The following is a 17478-nucleotide window of genomic DNA, read 5'->3' as shown; positions in this document are numbered from 1 at the left end:
CCGACTTCCTCATACAATACCACAACTCCTCTCTAGGCACCCTGTCATATGCTTTCTCTAAATCCACAAAGACACAATGCAACTCCTTCTGACCTTCTCTGTACTTCTCCATCAACACTCTCAGAGCAAACATTGCATCTGTAGTGCTCTTTCCTGGCATGAAACCATACTGCTGATCACTAATCATCACCTCCCTTCTTAACCTAGCTTCCACTACTCTTTCCCATGAATTCATGCTGTGACTGATCAGTTTAATCCCACTGTAGTTACTACAGCTCTGCACATCACCCTTATTCTTAAAAATCTGTACCAAAACACTTTTTCTCCATTCCTCAGGCATCCTCTCACTTTCCAAAATTTCATTAAACAATCTAGTTAAAAACTCCACTGCCATTTCACCCAAACACCTCCATGCTTCCACAGGTATGTCATCTTGACCAACAGCCTTTCCATTCTTCATCCTCTTCATAGCCATCCTTACTTCCTCCTTGCTAATCCACTGCACTTCATGATTCACTATCTGCACATCATCCAACCTTCTCTCCCTCTCATTGTCTTCATTCATCAACCCCTCAAAGTACTTTTGCCATCTGCTCAACACACTCTCTTCGCTTGTGAGTAAGTTTCCCTCATTATCCTTTATCACCTTTACCTACTGCACATCTTTACTAGCTCGGTCCCTCTGTCTAGCCAATCGGTACAGGTCCTTTTCTCCCTCCTTAGTGTCCAACCTTTCATACAACTCTTCATACGCCTGATCCTCAGGCTTCACCACCTCTCTCTTTGCCATGCACCTCATCTCCTTATACTCTTGTCTACTTTCTTCATCTCTTTGACAATCCCACTTCTTCTTCGCCAACCTCTTTCTCTGTATACTCTCCAGTACTTCATCATTCCACCACCAGCTCTCCTTGTCCTCCTTCCCCTTTCCAGATGTCACACCAAGCACCCTTCTAGCCATCTCTCTTACTAGCTCTGCTGTAGTTACCCAGCTATTCGGTAACTCTTCACTGCCACCCAGTGCCTGTCTTAACTCTTCCCTGAACATCACCTCACAATTACCCCTTTTCAATTTCTACCATTTGATCCTTGGTGCTGCCCTCGCACTCATCCTCCTCTTCTTGATCACCAATGTCATCCTACAAACCACCATCCTATGCTGCCTACCTACACTTTCCCCTGCCACCACTTTACAGTCTCCAATCTCCTTTAGACTGGCCCTTCTACATAAGATATAATCCACCTGTGTGCATCTTCCTCCACTCTTGTATGTCACCCTATGCTCCTCCCTCTTGTTAAAATACATATTCATCACAGCCATGTCCATCCTTTTCGCAAAATCCACTACCATCTGACCTTCTGCATTTCTTTGCTTAACACCATACCTACCATCACTTCCTCATCCCCTTTGTTCCCTTCACCAACATGCTCATTGAAATCTGCTCCAATCACCAGTCTCTTACCCTTGGGTACAGTCATCACCACTTCATCCAACTCACTCCAAAATTTTTCTTTCTCATCCATCGCACACCCAACTTGTGGAGCATATGCACTAACAACATTTATCATTACACCATCAATTTCCACCTTCATAAACATCACTCTATCCGACACTCTTTTCACCTCCAAAACACTCTTAGCATACTGTTCCTTTAGGATAATGCCTATGCCATTTCTCCTCCCATCCACACCATGATAAAACAATTTGAAACCGCCTCCGATACACCTAGCCTTGCTCCCCTTCCATCTGGTCTCTTGCACACACAATATACCAACTGTCCTTCAGTTCATCATATCAGCTAGCTCCCTCCCTATACCAGTCATACTACCAACATTCAAGGTTCATAGTTCATAGGTTCATAAGTTCTTAGTTTTAGTTACTAGCTACTGCCCTTGAGCCATTTTCCTAAGCCATTTATCCTTGTTGAGAGATTCAACCTGCACACCTTGTGTGTTTGCAAACCACCACCTATAACCGAGCCTCCGACCCTCAGTATCATAGTCCTAGCCTTTACCTGCCTTCGGGCATGCCTTCCGCCTCTTCTCCTCCTTCGGCCATCAGTTGCCCAATTTCTGCCAGCACCCTGTTGGCCAACAGTACTGGTGGCAGTCGTTAACCTGGGCCTCGACCGATCCAGTATGAATTTCTGTACAGTTTTCTGCATATATGATGTGGCAAAATTTTACACCGGATGCCCTTCCTGACGCAATCCTCCCCATTTTCCGGGCTTGGGACCATATCATCAGTCTCCGTGTAGGTAACATCGTTCATAGCTCAGCGCATTGCTGCGTTCTGCTTTTGAGATTACAAACATAACTAAAAATGCCTTGTGATTGTCTCTGACTTTTGTGGATCTAATAAGCTCCTAAATTGTTAGTTTATTTCAGTGACAAGGACTCTAACATTCAGCGATTTACTCTTCTTACTTTTGGTCAAAATTATTTTCCTTTTATTATAAAGCTTGTTGATATTAAAGTTCCACCACTTGGGTTTTATTTCTGGATTTGCCCTGTTCTTGTTCCTACAGGGTACAGCTGAATCTGTGCAGCTGTTTACATGCTGGTATGCTGTGGTGGTGTAGATTTCTATGTATTCAGTGGAGTTAACTGGGTTTGGTGGGGATTTGAATTTTTCCAATTTATCACTTAGGAGTCGGTAGTTTGTCAAAGAAATTTTTAAAGGTAACTTGTGTGGAAGAGATCTCTGGTTTCAATTTTATTTCAAAGGAGACTGCTTTATGGTCAGAACTAACAAATGTTGGATACAAAAGGAATGGTGCAAGATGCTCCAGTATTAGTAAGGACAAGATTTCCCCTAGTGCATTGACAAAGTCAAGGAATCTCTGTATTTGTGCATTAGCGGTGTTGTAGTTTCCCAGACCATAGATGGACAGGTTAGATCACCTAGAAAAATGGTACTGGGTTTAATACTGAATGATTCTAATTCCTATAGAAAGGCATTATGGCTTTCTTTCTCATAGATGGAGTTCTGTAGCTAGTTAATATATGGTATGGGACCTCTCTGATGGTTATTTGGACATGAAGAAGCTCTAGTGCATCATACTGCTTTACCAGCCTTGATGTGAATCTCTTCTGAATGTAGACTGACACACCTTCACCTTTTGAACTCTTCTGTGCAGTAGCTGTTCTACACGTGGGAAAGGCATTATATCCCTGCACAGCTGGAATGCTGTCTATTTTAAACCATACCTCAGTCACTACACAGACATCAAGGTCTTCGATGTGGAGAATGGCTTGTAGGGAGTAATTTCATGTTCAGGCTCCAAGCAATTGTCAATAACAACTTCATACTGTCTTTTGCATGTTTCCTTATGTTAGTAGGTTTATCAGGTTGGCATTGCCTAAAAAGGCACTATGGGGATGGACAATGTATTTGTTAGTGATCGAAACCCTGGAGGGGAAAGATGCATGCCATCCCTGATGAAGCAGCATGGTCTGTCAGTCATATCCTCTGAGTTTGACAAATATCGGATTCCCTTTAAATGACACCAAAAACTAAGCCAATTATTGAAGTCAATTATTTTTGCTCATATAGTAGCATCATCTTTAGAGAAGGGAGAATGCTGCTCAATGCTGGGCTCATACCTACTCTGGGCACACAGTCTGAAAGTACACCTCAAATCATTGACACTTGCATGAACTATAACACAGTCATACTGGTACTTGTTGAACAAGGACTTGAGTGCGTGCATGATCTGATGGATCCAGGCACCAGACAAGCAACTAACCATCACTCTTTCCTTGCTCAGTCTGATAAATGGCACATCTGTATGTCTTATAATGAAGTCACCTTTAACAAGAATGTTTGGTTGGGTTGATGCCTGCCTTATAGGCTCAGCATCTGTGACTTTGGGACTCTTTGTGTTAAGTGAGAAAGTAATATGCTAAGTGTGCTTTGTGCCTGTGTTGTGGGTGTTTTGAAAGTCTTTGAGGTTTAGACAAGTTAATCTTTAGAACCTCAGCATATAATTGATTATATGTATTGGGAAAGTTTTGGAGAGGTGTAATGTGTTGTGTACTGCTGAAATTTTTGGTGTCTGAGTTTACTTTGTGTGGGATTTTTGACTCCAATGATATTATATATGTACATCTCTCAAACAGTGTGTTATGCTGTTTGAGTCCTAGATGATCATCAGATAGCATGAGGCAATTTTTACACTGTCTCACAACACCCATCTCATTCAAGCCTAGTATAGAAGTTGTGGGAAGTGCACTTCTTGATACCAAAAGGAATGGCTGTAACTGCTTGGAGTTTATTTTTAGAATAATATTTGGATAGACTTGCTACTGAGTACTTAAATTTTAATAAAAAGCAACTTTGACACTAGAATTTGTACAAACAGTATCAGTACACTCAATATTAAGCAATTTTGAGAAAACTTTTTTAGCCTGGTGAGTAGTTTTAAGGGGAGAAACTTTTCAAAATAAGACTTTTACATTTACTGTCAACAGACAATAAACAGAGAGAGGGAGGGAATTATGTTCTAAAATTATTATAAGGCTAGGCAAGAACAGATGTTCTTCATGTTGATCAGTGCTGCAGTAGCCTTATCTACATGGGTTATATCCTGCCAAGAATACAACAGCTAGCCAACTTCCAGTTTCAGGGCACCTTCAACACATCAACACTGTCAAACAGCTTGATCTGAGCTGACTAAAAGACAAGTTTGGACATGTAGCCCTTCAGACTTTTACTGCAGCTGAAAAGTACACTCCTCTGAGGCTTCTGAGGATCAATGCTCGGCTTCTGCTTTCCTTAGCTGGGTAGATAAGAAAATGGACGTTTTTTTTTTCCCAAAAGGGAACTTATTTTTTACTAATGTTTTATTACTTTCATCTTCAGGAAAGTTATTTTAAAGCTAGGAGTGTTGTGTTTTAATGGATTGCCTCAAGACTGTAACATACTTTTAAATGAAGTGCTCATTGTTTCTGTCAGTTTTGAAGCAGTAGTATCTTACTGCTGAACTATTTTCTGTGGAAAATTGTGTTTAATTTAAGGTTGTAGGGCTGCCATAGGGTTTGAAAGTGTGTTTTTTCTGTTAAAAAATGTAGATTTTGTGAATTGGTAATTTTACTGGCACTGTTGCTTGTTTTCCCTAGAACAGATGCATCATTTTCACTAGACCATGGAACAGATTGTTTTTCTGATGAAGTCCCTGACAGGGGATGAAAGTGCTCAGCCGTGTATTCTGTGGGGATTTTATGTGTGAAGAATAAATCATTTTTAAGACAGCCTTCTTTTGGGTTCTTCATCCTACTGACTGCAGTGTGCATTTTGGATTATTTATTTTGAAACTGGCCAGAGGCAATTACCACAAGCTTCTTCACAGAATGGCTCTATTCACACAAGAATAGGGGTGGTTCATACACCCCAGCATCAATCATCTTCAACTGACTACCTGGATGATAGGGTTCTGATTCCTTTTAGACACCTGTTTTCGGAGGATGTGCACCAGGTACTAACAGAGTCAAGAAAGCCTGCTACTAGAAAATCATATATTAGCAAATGGAAAAGGTTATCTAGTTGGTGCCAGCAACATAACCAGCACCCATTCAGGGCTAATTGTTCTCTGGTTTGTAATATTTGTGTGAGTTACTATCCTATGGCCTTTCTTATTCCTCTATCAAGGTTCATTTATCAGTCATTTCAGCATGTCTGCCCATGAATCCCCCTTTTCCAGGGCAGTTGCATGGCAAAATGTTCTTGAATGGGGTTTGCATAACTGGCCTCTAAGTAAACCGGTGGCCCATCCTTGGGATCTTAAATTTGTGTTACTGAAACTATTTGTTCCATTTGAACAAGCTAATCTGGCTGACTTGAGGTTCTTAACATGGAAAACAGTTTTATTAATTGCTCTGACCGCTGCAACAAGGGTAACTGAGTTGCAAGCCAGCTCTTATGGCGAGTCAACCCTACTTCATTTTCCACAAGGACAGGATTTCTTTGAGAACTAATCCTTCTGTTATGCGTAAAGTAGTATCCCAGTTCACTTTAAACCAAATTATCCATCTCCCTGTTTTCTTTCCTGAACCTAAAATGGAGGGAGAAAGGCTACTCCATACCTTGGATATCCACAGACAATGCAGGTACTACCTTGACGGAACTAAATCTTTCAGATGATTGGATCAATTGTTTATTTCTTGTGAAGGTAAGAATAATGTTGGGAGGTTGGCATAAGGGTTAAGGTACTTACCTTACAGACATAAGTTGTAGGATTTGATTCTCACATGGGGTAATTTACAAGACTTAAAATAGTACTAGGCTAACCACCCTTGTGGGCTAATCTATGAACCTAAGGGACAACCTGTGTCAAAGCAGACTATTCCAAACTGTTGTCCAAGGCTATTACCTTTTATTATACTCATCATAACAAATCTATTCAAGGCAGGGTCAAAGCCCACTCTACAAGGACCTTAGCTTCTTCTACAGCTTTTTGAAAACGGTTAGATTCTAGAAGCTGCTACTTGGTCCTCTGTACATACTTTTACAATGCACTGTAAAGCACCATAATTTTGATTCTCTCTGGGTCTTGATCATGCTTTGCTAGGACAAATCTCCAGGGACTCCTGGACCCTTTTCCTTCCACCTCCCAAAAATAGTTAGCTATGATAATCTTCCCATATAATTAAGGCTACAGCAGCAGTGATCAATATGACCAACATAGTACAGTTGTGTAAGTTGAACTTACCATAACAGTAGATGTTTGAATGAACGCTGCTGCAGTAGCTGCTCCCTCAGTCCATCCCCCTTGTTTTTGGTGTGTTTTTTACGTCTGGGTGTGGACATTTAATTTTTTGTTATTCCTAGCCTTGTCCTTTCTGGGCACAACTTACCTCTGTCTACTGGCAGGAATGCTCTGAAGGGCTTTGTGTCCAAACTTGTCTTTTAGTCAGCTCAGCTCAAACTCCTTGACGGTTTGGGCATGTGGAAGGTACCCTGAAGCTTTAGAAGCTGGCCAGCTGTTATATCCCTGGCAGGATATAACCCATACAGTTAAGCCAACTGCTTTGAGCTGATTCCTCTGGAACTGCCCCAATGAAAAGACAAGTCCTAAACTAGCCTGACATACACTCAGTACACAAGAATGAAACCAGGGCTTAATAACAAAAGACCAGTTAAAACAGCAAAAATTCAGTGCAACTATGTAGTGCAATCACTAATATAGGCCTAAAGACCTTGGCTAAAGCAGATACAGACTATTAAAATTGATTTAAAATCAAATCAAGAAATAAAAACACGTATTTGTCTTTCTCTGACTTGCAGAACCATTACAAATTATTATTAATTGTAGAAGCTTTTACCACTCCACAGAACTATCCTAGGATGCCAGATGAAACAAGTGGCAAACAGGGGTAAAGGCTTAAATGGTATTGCAGGAAAATTAGGGCAAAAATATTAAAACAAAAATCAGTAAGTGAATTTCTACATACAAATTCTGGTGACTCAGACAAAGAACTAGATTTGGTCACGTCCGATGACTGGCCATTGATGTGATGGCAGAATACACAATAACAGAGGTAAGGCTGGTTATCATCTGATGCCAAGAACACACTCATGGAGGTCTGGTTTCCATTAGTGCATTCTAATGCGTTAAAAGTAGATGGATGCTGATAAAACTGCAGACTTCCCTCTGTTTAGGACAGCTGAAAACAAATCAGCTCCTCTATACTTGTTACTCCATTACACCATTCCTTTTATAAAAGAGTTGAGCATTTGCCTTACATTGTGCCCCCCCAGACTTAGACTGAGCCAAAGACATGTAAGTAGGGCAAGCAATACATTAACAGCACATGTCTCTTCCCCAGATACCAGCAACAAGCTGTTAGGCGAATTGGTGATCCTCTAAACTGCTGATAGATGTCAGCATTTTGTGTGAGGGGATGTGTACTCTGTGATGGATTAGTATTGTATCCAGGATTAGTTATGTGCTTCGGCTCAATGCTTGTTGTGATTATTTAAAATTTGTTTACTGGGGTAGAGCACTCATCATACATGACATTTGCAGTCTCAGTTTGGGATTACAAAGTGAGAATTATATTTAGTGAGAGCTACAGAGTATAATCAAAATACACATTTGTATTTACTATTATTAACTAACAAAAATGTAAAGGATATCTACAGTTGTAACATGACCATTATTTGCAATAAATAAAAACAAATCTCATATAGAAAGTAAGATTTCTGCCTGAATATAACTGCTATATGGATGGAAAGCCTCCAGGTCTCTTGACTTCCTTGTTCAAAAATTTTGGACAAATCCAAAAATATTTGGGGGGGGTCAATTATTTCTCTAATTCACTTACAAAGTTAATAGAACAACAGATTTTGCATTAACTTGCATTTTCTAAACAATTAGTAGTATGAAAGTCTAATGTATGGTATCACTGAACAACTGCAATCCTTAGTAATTTACCACAGAATCAAAAATTTTATGAGGAACATGGCCAAAAATATTAGGCAAAACCAGTGATACTTAAAGTAGGCTTGCAACTCTGAATAGAATAAGGAGGCATTGAAAAATGGATGAATACAATATAAAGTGTACTGAATGGACATTACTAATTACAACAAAATATAAACCTATTTTACATTCATTGGTATGTGTCCATGTGCAGATAGAGATGATACTGTGGCACAGTGACTCAGAATTAGCACTGCTGGTCTGCATTGCCTGGTTCTCCAGTTCATGTGTTTGTGATGGATTCATGTCAACTATCAGATGGTCATTTTGGCAAATGGGGAAAAAAATCTAAATTTATTCACTAAAATTACTTCCAGTGAACATTAGAGGAAAACTTTTTTGCAAGGGGAAGCCCCCCTTCACCCCCATGTGAAGGGACACCCCACACCTCCAGGACTTATATATTCCAGTTATAAGACTGCACAAACATGGGACTGTTTAGATTTTTGTAGAATGTACAGATTTTTGGTCTCTTGCTCATAAATCTTGTGGTTTTCTGGCAAATCACCGAGGATACATTTAAGTCTTCATATCCTTCAGTAAATGCATATTAATACAACTCCTGATATTCTAGCAAAATCCAGACAGTTGAGGGATACAGGTCCAAAAACAAAAAGATTAAAAATAATTCTACCAGTAATATTTCATCTTTATAAAGCTTAACAAAACAAGATATGTTCATCAAGTCAAAAGGACTGGTAAAAATCCAACCAGTCTATCTGCAGAGAATTCAACTCAATCTTCAAAAGCACTTACAACAATTGTTGCTCGGTAGAAAAAACAGCTAAAAATCACCTTCAGTGTTCCCAAACTAAAGCTTTTTTTTGCACCTTCACCCTGCATAGGGGGGGCTGAGTCATCTCATATATCCCCAGATTATATATACCAACTCTGAGGTTGCAAACAGTGGGAAAAGTACAGCCTGAAAGATTGCTAAAAGCTGCTTTGGGCAATTTTTCTTCTAATGAGTGGCATTCGATTGAAATGCATTTGGTAGACCAACAAGGTCCCATTGTGATAATAAAGATTTTAAACATGAGCTTTTGTTGCCATGTTTCTCATTAAGCAAGCTCAGTCTTTCAGTTAAGGCCAGTTCTGAAAGAAAGGCAGTGAAAGAACATATTTTTTCAAATAAAGAGACTGTTTTAAAATGTGGACAGGTACTTGTTTGTGGCATTAATATTCCAGGATCAAAAGCCTATCTGGAATCTGAAAAATGGCTAGATGTATAGATCTGAATTACTGATGGTTCTGTTTTCCTAAAGAGATTGTTGTGATGGATTCTGGTGTGTAAGCAACACCAAAACAGCCACAGTCACACAGGTAGGGGAATTTGTGGGATGGTAGTCTGACAGCATTATGTGGAAATGCACTTTCACACCCACTCCTAATAGAAGTCAAGAAAAAAAAAAGAATGAAATAGGAAACCATATAGTAAGATTTTTGCAGAATGTCCACATTTTTGCCTCATATTTATGGTCTGATCCTCATAAAATGCAAGGTTTTCTGTCAAATCACTAAGATTTGACATTGCTAAATAATGACATTATTTTGAGTTTTAGACTTCATATCTTTTGGAAAATGTATGCTAACACAAATTCTGTTATTCTAGCAATTTTTGTAAGTTTATAAGAGCAATAATTAAAATCTGTCCCTTTTTTGGGCCTTTGTCCCCCCTTCATTTTAGGCTTTGTCCAGATTTTCTGCACTAAGAAGTTGAGAGGTATGGATGGATCATTATACTACTGCTGCTGTGGGCTCAAAAACCCACCCAGGTTTTCTCCTTGCACTATATGTGTTCTAAGAGCACAGGATAGCAAAGAAAGCAGACAAAGCCTTATGCTAATAATCCAGAAAAAAAGAGCATAAAAGTGTACAAATGACATAGTCTTGCATTTTATCACTATAACAGAGCTCTATGACTCTACATAAAATGTTATATAGCTAGATAGATATTCTATATGTACGTTCTTTTTGCTCCTGTGCCTGATGACCATCAAGCCTTCCCCTACGGAACTTGAGTCCCTCCTTTTCCCAGCGGTAGGGATCCACCAAGAACCACAGAAATGAAAGACATTCAGGGGCATCATTCAGGCAGCCATTCAGGTTGCTTGTGCCCTTGGAGACCTCCCAGCTATGTAGGTATTTTTAAGGGCCCTAACTCCACCTATGGGTAAGGGGAAATATGATCTTTGTCACTGTGGAGGTCCACAAGGCCTTTCCAATGACCTCTCCATGCACATGCATGCTTCCACAAACACTATTACAAGGCAGTTGCTTGGGAAGCCAAAGCTCACCCTAGGGCATGATCTGCAATGTTAATCCTCTTGTCAGTGGATCACAGCATTCTGTAACCTGCTCTGGCAGATGTTTTCCATCAGGATGGGCATGCCTGTCCTACTCTGTCAGCTCAGTCTGATGCCTGAACTGCTATTTGAGCACTAGTTACCTGTGGTGCAATCAGGGCTTTATCCTTTTGTACCACAGAAGATGATATCCCTAGACTGAATTATTAATAACATAAAAGCATAATCCAGGCACATATTTCATTCTGTACTACTCAGCTCTATACCATTACTAGCAAAAATGAAAGTAAAAACACTTTGTTTGATCTACTTTCATTAGTTTGACCTTTAACAAGAACATTCAGCAATTCAGTCACTGACACGTACGAATATACCTTCTGAGCTTTCAACAGCTCTTCTCTTAGAATCTCTGAGCCTTTCTCTCGAATTTCTACAGAGGAGCTCCTCAGACGAGACATGAAATTTACTTTGGTATGTTCTTCTTCACTCTGAATGGATCGTTGAATCTCCCTTTCCTTAGACTTGAACCCTGGTCCCATTCCATCTTCTGATGGCATTGATTCTTTCCACACGGTCCCAATCCTCAGATTAGCTAAGTGATGCTTTCCTTCTTCCACCACTGCTTGGCTAGAAAGACAAATTAGACATTTTCAGTAGGATTAAATACAGGTCAAAATGTCATGCTAATGTTAGAGATCCATCAGAGCCACAAGGGCGGGAGACTTAAACCTCGACGGCTATTAATAGGGGTACCTCAGTGTCACTGCTCTCAGAGAAGAGCACAAAAAAATAATGGGGTATTCCCCCCATACTAAGGGGTGGCGAAGCCATAAAAACAATGCTAGGGGCTTGTATTTACAGAATACAGAATCTTTTCTTAGCAGTCTTACAAAGTCCAATTTGCTTATCTATCACTCTTCCAAGCTCTGTATACAGCAGGCAAATCATTATGTGAATTTCATCCTTAAGTAAAACTGAAACATTACAGCTGTGCAGTATGTTGTGAAACCATGACTCATTCTGCAATAAATACGTTTGCCAAGAAAATACAATCATTAAGTTCTGCTCACTGTAAATATATGTACTAGATCACTTTTGAAACAGCGCTCTTTACATCTGGATCTATGAGAATGGCAAAGCTGACCAGTCTGAATTCAAATCCTTAACATCAGTAAGTATCACACCCCACACAGTCACTTTTGGCCACTTGGAGCAAAAATGATGAGTCTTTGTCTATTCTAGCCTCCATGCTAGGCTTGAAAGTTTCACAGAGAGATGACTCCCAAGTAATATCATCAGTAAACACATTAAAGACAACAACAAATGTAATATCCATCTTTTATCATAAATCAATGTCATCATTTTCTCCCTAAATGCAAGCAGGCAATGCCTCTCTCAGATATCATATTAACTTGGCATAAAACATACCAACCATTGCCATATTATCATCTCCTAATACATACCAGGGATTGTTATATTCCCATATCAAAATACATAGCAGGCATTGCGGTGCTTACCTTATTGACATTATGATATGTATGATCCACTAAATCCATGTACACAATGAAGGCTCCATTCCTTGAAGATGCCACACTGGTATCCAACATATCCAACATACAAGAATCAAAATGGCTATCACAGCCATTTACTGTCATCAGCCTTGTCATGTGACTAAATAAAACTGTAAATAAATATCCCGTATGTCAGATACCTGGTGTCTGTGCTATCACTCACAAATAATCAACACCACCCTATCACTCACAAATAATCAACACCACCCCAGGTTAACAGAATATATATCAGAGCATGTGACCCACACATTAAAAACATAAATGTAGCTCTAACAGCCATAACAGCAAACAGAGAGAATGGATACTGAAGATACAGAAGTGATGTCACTACTTATGGTACATCATGTCTGGCTTTGCTGTCCGTATATTGGGTAAAAACAAAGCCATTCCTCTAGATTATGGATTAACGGCTTAGTCAACACTTCTTAAAGGACCATTATACTAAACCCACTAAATATCACACTGAAAATCCAATATTAAATATTTAAGGAAGTACAAGAGTCTGAGCAAGTCACTGCCTAAAAAAGTTGATTCGCAAGAAGCTAGTTTGTCAATTCCAGTTAGAAGGTAACTTAACTGGAAATCAGAATTTTACTGTCATATTACCCAGAAAACTCCCCAGCTTATTCCAAGCACACAAAACATGTTGATCAGATTTTCTAACAAGTCTAGGAAAGATTCCTACAATTGTCTGCTGAGATTCATATAACTGCCTTTTCTCGGGCTACTGGAAAATTAAAAGACTTGTGGGCAAAGTCACACCATCATGAAGGGTAAATTAAGAAGAAAACATATTAAAGCCTACACTTTATAAACTTTATATAAAGGAACTGCTAATAAAACTGCTGACTTTATGTCATAACAGAATAAGGTCTTGACTATAACCTATATGATCCTGGTGTAAATAGTGACTTGAGCAACAGAAAGCTGTCTGGAAGGGGATGGGAGTGAAGCAACTAATTCCTGCTCACCCATTCTGCGGGGGGGGGGGGGGGGTTCTGGTGTGCCATAACAAGTCAGAATATACCCTTTCTGCTTGCTTTAGATCAGTGCATGGGAACTTGCACAAGGACCAGATGTGCAATTATGGCCAAGGACGCTGTAGCACTGTAGCCATGGTCATGTGCATGGATACACAAATATCAAAGGCCCAACATTGCAAGGAGCACATCACACACTTAAAGGATAATAGGGATTGTGCTTTGCTTAGCATCTGTCTGCATGGTGGCAGATCACATTTACGTCCACTTTGTACAGTTTGGACGTAAATGCATTCAAACATTAGGACAAAGGACATTAAGCAGTGCACGCTTGTAGCATTTATATCCTATCATACCTCTCAACCTGCAAACATTGAAAACAGGAACAAGGGCCCTTGAAATGTAAGTACATTCAGCCAAAAATCTAGACAGCTAATTAGCATAACATTTGAATACCAAATAACACACAACTCTTCTGGCTTTGAATAGGAATGTTGAATACTACTCAGAAATACTTAAAACAAAGTGATTAATAAGATGCTTTTATTTTCCCATCATTTTTAAGAGACAATATAAAATCTGTAGACTTTAATGAATTGTTTATGCTAATTTTTTTCACTCAAGGTAAATTCTGTTTCTGAAAAAGGAGATGCAAGACATGTGACCTCTTTCTTAAATTATTGGTGCTACCAGTATGTTGGTCATATTTCTGTATACTAGAGAGCTTCAAAAAATGAGCTGCGGTGGTGGTGCTGCGGTAGCGACGTTGTCCTGTTTGATTCTCAGCTAGAGCGTCTTCTGTGTGGAGACATGCGTGAATGGGTGTACCTTCATTGAAGGTTGTGCGTCAAAGCTGGCAACTCGGTACGTAAAAATCTACTGCCAATCATTAGCGGACCGGAGTTCCGCTGTGGCGACCCCTAACCGGGAAAAGCCGAAAGACACAACACGAGAGCTTCAAAACATTACGTGATGGGTGGGGTTCAGAAATTTGTGTAAAGGGGTAAATCAAGCCTGAAAGTAGCGACATATCTCCAAAACCTGGTACCATTTGCTCTGAGGTAAACCAGGTGTGAAAATAGGAATATTCCTCCAAAACAGGGACAGTTGACAGGTCTGTACTACACATGAATACAATTCTTCAAAAGTAACTGGCAAAAGGGATATTAAGTGATTTGAGGTTAATGTTGACTATTAATTGAAAGATTGAGGCCCAGGTAGATGCTACGATATCTGTATGTTTCAGCAGGAGCAAAGGATTACGCAAGTCATAAAGATGGAGGAGGAAAGTCTTTGAAAGTTACTAAATATCACCACTGTTTTTTCTGAGTTAATAGATTTATGTCTGCTGAACCAAAGACAAAGTTCGGACATTGGTTTTCATAGGAACATTTGTATCTTATAACAATCAGTTCCTTCTTTTAACATCAGCTGGTTATCAATCTGAAAATAGTTTTAAATGTTGCAAGACCAGACAAAAAGGTTTCTTAAGAAAAACAGAGAAAAGTACACGTCCACAGAATGACCACCAGAAATGCTAGGTTGTAAGAGGGTGGAATCAGAGAATGGTGGTCCAAAGTGAATGACTGGCCTGTCATCTGAATAATTCTGCAGCCACTTAGGGGTATCAAAAATAAAGTGGTTTTAGAAAGCTGAAAAAAAAAACAGAATGGTCATTTAAGTCAAAGGCAAAACAGATATAGTTCCATTAAGTAGTCCTTCCTCCACAGTAAGAGTGTAGCTAGGCATACTCAGTGTACTCAAAGGAGTACATTTTTTCTGAGCATCACTTGGAAACTTCAACACTCAAAAAGTAGATTGTTTAAAATTGTGCAATAAATATTTAGAGTACAGATGTATACAAAGAATGCTTATGTGAAAGGAATACAGTTCTATAAACATATTTTTATGGGAATAAATGGTAACATTTGAAAACAACAGGTCACCTTCCTATATTTATTGGGGTAGCATTTTGAAGGTTGAGTACATTTTTAAAATGCTACACAGATGGTGGGAGCAACACATTTTTAAAATGCTACACAGATGGTGGAAGCAACATTAGGTTTGAGTACAAAAAATAACTTTCTGGCTACAGCCCTGCTCTCCAGTGGTAAAAATCCACCAAGCTGTCACAAATAAGGCTGTGAATGTATTGAAAGCTAGCCTGAAGCCACGTTGGAAGTTACTTAGAATATGATGCAATATGATATATGGAGCAATATGATATATGGAGTTTATGTCACATAATTGAGCCACACTTCACTGAAACTCTTTTTGTACAGATGAAGAGAGCAAATGTTCAAATCAGCGAAAAATACCACTGTGAAAGGAAGCACTTGGCCACCTTATGAACAGAACACACACCACAGTATGTCAAAATCGCGTAGGTGGGAGGCTGCACCCCCACACACACCCTCCCAACTATATATGCCAACTCCGAGATTGCTCTACAGTGGGGAAGAGGGCAGTTTCCTAACATTGGTTAACTGCTTCCTTTCCGTGTGGATTTTTTTGCTGCTGCTGTGAACATTTGCTTTTTTCATCTCTAGGAAAAGAGTTTCAGCAAAGTGTGGTTCGATTATATAAAGTAGACCTGATATATAATATAATGAGAAAATCTTGGCTATTGGCTAAAAGTATTCTTGCAGAGTTGGACTACTGACGTTTACAAGGGAATTAAGGCTGCAGTATTTTTAGGAGCACTTTGGATACAGTGAGTGATATGAGGTTGGGCTAGATGAAGAAACAATGCTAAACAGGAGAACATAGCATAACAGGGATATTACTGAAATTAAATTTAGGAAGGAAGGCACAGAGGTCTAAGTCTGAGGAATGAGGAGACATGGGTAGTTCAGAGGAGCAGACTGTGAAGAAAGTATGGTGGGTGCCAGGATAAGTAGCTATAAAGTATTCCTTTACATTTTTAGCTTATAGAAGGGTGACAAGCTGAAATTCTGTCTGAGCTTTGAGAATGACCAAAGAGTGACTTGAGCTCAGTCCAGAACAACTTTGGATTATTAAAAAAACATATGATGTGTTTTAGAAAAAGTATACTTGGCTGCCTGAAAAGCAGTTCCCCTGTCTCACCCGAGTGAATGAAACAGTCTATAATACCAAACCTAATCTGTAGCTCTCCATGCATGCCAGGATTTCAATCTCTCATTAATTGTTTGAGTTCTGTATTTAGCACCATTCTTCAGCTTTCCAGTATTAATTTAATATGTTAATATCTCACATAAAAGCACATCCTGCATACCAGTTTCAGCTGTAAGCCTTCATCAGTGCATAATAAACACTTATACATCACATTTAAATCTTCAAATCCCAACACCCCCCCCCATTGGTTGTTACACCTGCCCATTAAGCCCTGGTGCAAACAAAGCACCCAGTTTAATAATCCACATTTGTTCTTTATAATTCAAACTTTGATGCCCGCCTATTTTATTATTTGTATGAAAATATACATCAATGACAGTAAACATAAATCTAGCTGAAGCATGTTTTAAAGTGTGTTTATACAAAGTACTAGTTGACTTAGCACAACGAAGGTCACTCAAATGTTCTGACATCCTTAATTTTAAAGGATGCGATGTCTGCCCCACATAGAATGCAGAGCACAAACAGGTAGCCAGATATACTACCCAATCCATGCTACAATTACCACAAACAAAAATGTCAAAACTGTAGAACTATTTCTGGAAGAAAAACATTTAACCTTATTGACAAATTTACAAAAATTACAATGTCTACAAGGGAAACAGACCACTAGTCTCCGTCCATCTAATCCTAACTGATGCTTCTCCCTAAACTCCTTATGACTTTTTTTGTAATGGTTAAACCACCAGCCATTGTCTTACCCTTTCTGTAAGAAAAGAGGGTGATATTGTACTTGAGGGCCTCACGAGATGCGCAGTAGCAAGCCCTGCCCAAAACCCACCCCGTGATATGTCATTCATGAATATGCATTCCCTCCAAATGTACAACAAAATGTAAAAAGAAAACAATAGTTTCACAAGGAGTCCTTACTAATTAATAGTGGAGTCCTTTATTTCATTCAGAGTTTGCTTTTAATTTAAAACAAGCTGCAGGAACCATTCTGGTAGCCATTTCCATTCCTGCATTCAAACCGACCACAACG

General features: G+C 39.3%; 1 protein-coding gene across 7 annotated transcripts in view; it reads right to left on the bottom strand.

Moving 5' to 3' along the window:
• RAB3IL1 (RAB3A interacting protein like 1) overlaps nt 1–17478 on the bottom strand; it is a 606739-nt gene that overhangs the window by 380284 nt on the left and 208977 nt on the right. For 6 of the 7 annotated variants that reach the window (XM_044067439.1, XM_044067437.1, XM_044067441.1 and 3 more), the window contains exon 2: nt 11164–11416. The exons of the other annotated variant lie outside the window; for it this stretch is intronic. In XM_044067439.1, coding sequence (XP_043923374.1) covers nt 11164–11416 — 253 coding nt within the window. The remainder of the gene's footprint in view (nt 1–11163; nt 11417–17478) is intronic. 7 annotated transcript variants of the gene reach the window in all.

Source organism: Protopterus annectens, chromosome 3.part1 (assembly GCF_019279795.1).
Source record: "Protopterus annectens isolate FY-2018-M chromosome 3.part1, PAN1.0, whole genome shotgun sequence".
In the NCBI taxonomy this organism is placed as follows: domain Eukaryota; kingdom Metazoa; phylum Chordata; order Ceratodontiformes; family Protopteridae; genus Protopterus; species Protopterus annectens.
This window is presented reverse-complemented; position numbering and strand designations above follow the sequence as displayed.